A 2,500-nucleotide genomic window follows, 5' to 3' on the forward strand; every position below is an offset into this window, starting at 1 on the left:
AACTTCCCCTTGCAGTCCTTCTTAATCTTAACTTCACATAGCAGTTCTTCTTTGCCTTAACTTCCCATTGCAGTCCTTCTTCATCTGAACTTCACATTGCAGTCCTTCTTTGCCTTAACTTCCCATTGCAGTCCTTCTTCATCTTAACTTCACATTGCAGTCCTTCTTTGCCTTAACTTCCCATTGCAGTCCTTCTTCATCTTAACTTCACATTGCTGTCCTTCTTAGTCTTAACTTCACAATGGAGTCTTTCTTCATCTGAACTTCACATTGCAGTCCTTCTTTGCCTTAACTTCCCATTGCAGTCCTTCTTCATCTTAACTTCACATTGCAGTCCTTCTTTGCCTTAACTTCCCATTGCAGTCCTTCTTCATCTTAACTTCACATTGCTGTCCTTCTTAGTCTTAACTTCACAATGGAGTCTTTCTTCATCTGAACTTCACATTGCAGTCCTTCTTCATCTTAACTTCCCATTGCAGTCCTTCTTCATCTTAACTTCACATTGCAGTCCTCCTTTGCCTTAACTTCACATTGCAGTCCTTCTCAGCCTTAACTTCACATTGCAGTCCTTCTTAGCCTTAACTTCACATTGCAGTCCTTCTTAGCCTTAACTTCACATTGCAGTCCTTCTTAGTCTTAACTTCACATTGCAACACTTTTGAATATCCCTATCATATCACTCCCTTTTGCTGACGCAGTATCACTGCAACACATGAATACTTTAGCTATATAGAGACGACTGGTGAAATCTAAGTGAGGTCATTTGCGTCAATAGTCGTAGGAGGAGATGATGATGATGATGATAATGATATAGATTACATAACCTAAAGGGAAGCAGTTATACCAAAATAATATTCCAGAAAATATATCTGCAGAGAATCCATAAATCAAGTCGATCATTTCTATCAAGGCTTTTGGAATCATGAGAGACATAGTGCGTCCAAAATATCTAGGTTGTTGTTTTGTACGCCAAAACAAAGGGGGTGATTGTTTGTGCGCATGCTTCCTTCAGGATTATTTACTGGGCAAATGCCTGTTTGAAATGATTCTAGCAAGTTCATTCAGGTACTTTAAAGTATGTGGGTAATCTCCTATTTACTTTCAGTTAATGGAGACCTGACCATTTTCATAAATTCTAAGAGCCATTATAATTATCAAAAGATAAAGCTTGGCAAAAAACAAAGAAACCAGATTATTGCAAAGATATTTAGACATCATCAATATTAATAGTTTGCTCTAAATTAGAAAAATAGAATAATGAATTAGAAAAATAACATTGCCATAACCATTGTAATATTAATATATTGTATCAGCGTTTCGTATGTGTTCTTTGTATACATATGAACATTTTTCTAACAAACTTCTAGTACTTGATAATTTTTCTTAAAGCGTTATTGAACCACCAAATAAAGTTCAACCGATAAAGCAGTCAGACATCTGCAAAGTTTTTTTCCATGAATCCAATTAATCATGACTCGCTCCATCCTCAATCCTAAAATCTTAATTTCTTTCGAGACTTTAATTCATTAATTTAATTATTAAAGGGACGGGGATATACTAGCGCAATTGGTTCTCTAGAAAAATTAAATATAACTCAAATCAACTTGAGAATTTCAAGATTCAGATTTCTTTATGACTTTTTGGAATTAGCATTAGGTAAGGGAATTCACCCGGGGATATTAGAAGCACATTGAAAGTGGAGATTTGAAAAGTAAACATATAAACACTGTTCCATCTTATTTCCTCTTGTTTTTTGTTTGTTTTTTTTTTTTCTTTTTTTTTCTTGTTTTCTTAAATATGAAGGATCTAATTTAATGTCCCTAAAAGACCCCGGCTTATTTGGTTGAGGACTATCGAGCGTGAAGTAGGAGATGATAAATGGAGAAGTATTGATTTAAAAACTCAAAATAGAGACGACTGGCGAAATCTAACCGAAGCTCTTTGCGTCAATATGATATTGATTACCCACAATTATGACGTGTATATCTCACAGACAAAAAAAATCCCTCTTTTTACAGGTGGTTTCGGCCTCCAATGACCCCAACCAAGAATCGCCATTAGAGCAGAGAATTGATGAGAAGTTTAACGAATATGACGAAGATCGAGAAGACGAGGGTGACGTCGACCTAAATCTGGAAAGGGGTCTTGCCAGAGATGAGGACCAGATGCTTGAGGAAGATTACAAAGACCTTGAGGAAGCCAGAATATTTCTGGCCGAGCTTCAGAGACAAATGATGCTAAGAGCCATACTTAATGCCACGATAAGTAAGGACGATTTTATGATGATTGAGAGAGAGAGAGAGAGAGAGAGAGAGAGAGAGAGAGAGAGAGAGAGAGAGAGAGAGAGAGAGAGAGAGAGAGAGAGAGAATTTTATCTTTTTATAATTTGCTCACGTGAGCTTCATGAGAGTGGGAGAGAGAGAGAAAGAGAAAGAGCGAGTTTATGTCTTCAGAAATGTGTCCACGTAAGCTTTATGAGAGAGAGAGAGAGAGAGAGAGA

General features: G+C 36.8%; 1 protein-coding gene across 1 annotated transcript in view; it reads left to right on the forward strand.

The window, feature by feature from the left end:
- LOC137629340 (uncharacterized) overlaps positions 1–2,500 on the forward strand; it is a 22,960-nt gene that overhangs the window by 2,202 nt on the left and 18,258 nt on the right. The window contains exon 2 of the mRNA XM_068360596.1: positions 2,019–2,265. Coding sequence (XP_068216697.1) covers positions 2,019–2,265 — 247 coding nt within the window. The remainder of the gene's footprint in view (positions 1–2,018; positions 2,266–2,500) is intronic.

Source organism: Palaemon carinicauda, chromosome 37 (assembly GCF_036898095.1).
Source record: "Palaemon carinicauda isolate YSFRI2023 chromosome 37, ASM3689809v2, whole genome shotgun sequence".
NCBI classification, from domain to species: Eukaryota; Metazoa; Arthropoda; class Malacostraca; order Decapoda; family Palaemonidae; genus Palaemon; species Palaemon carinicauda.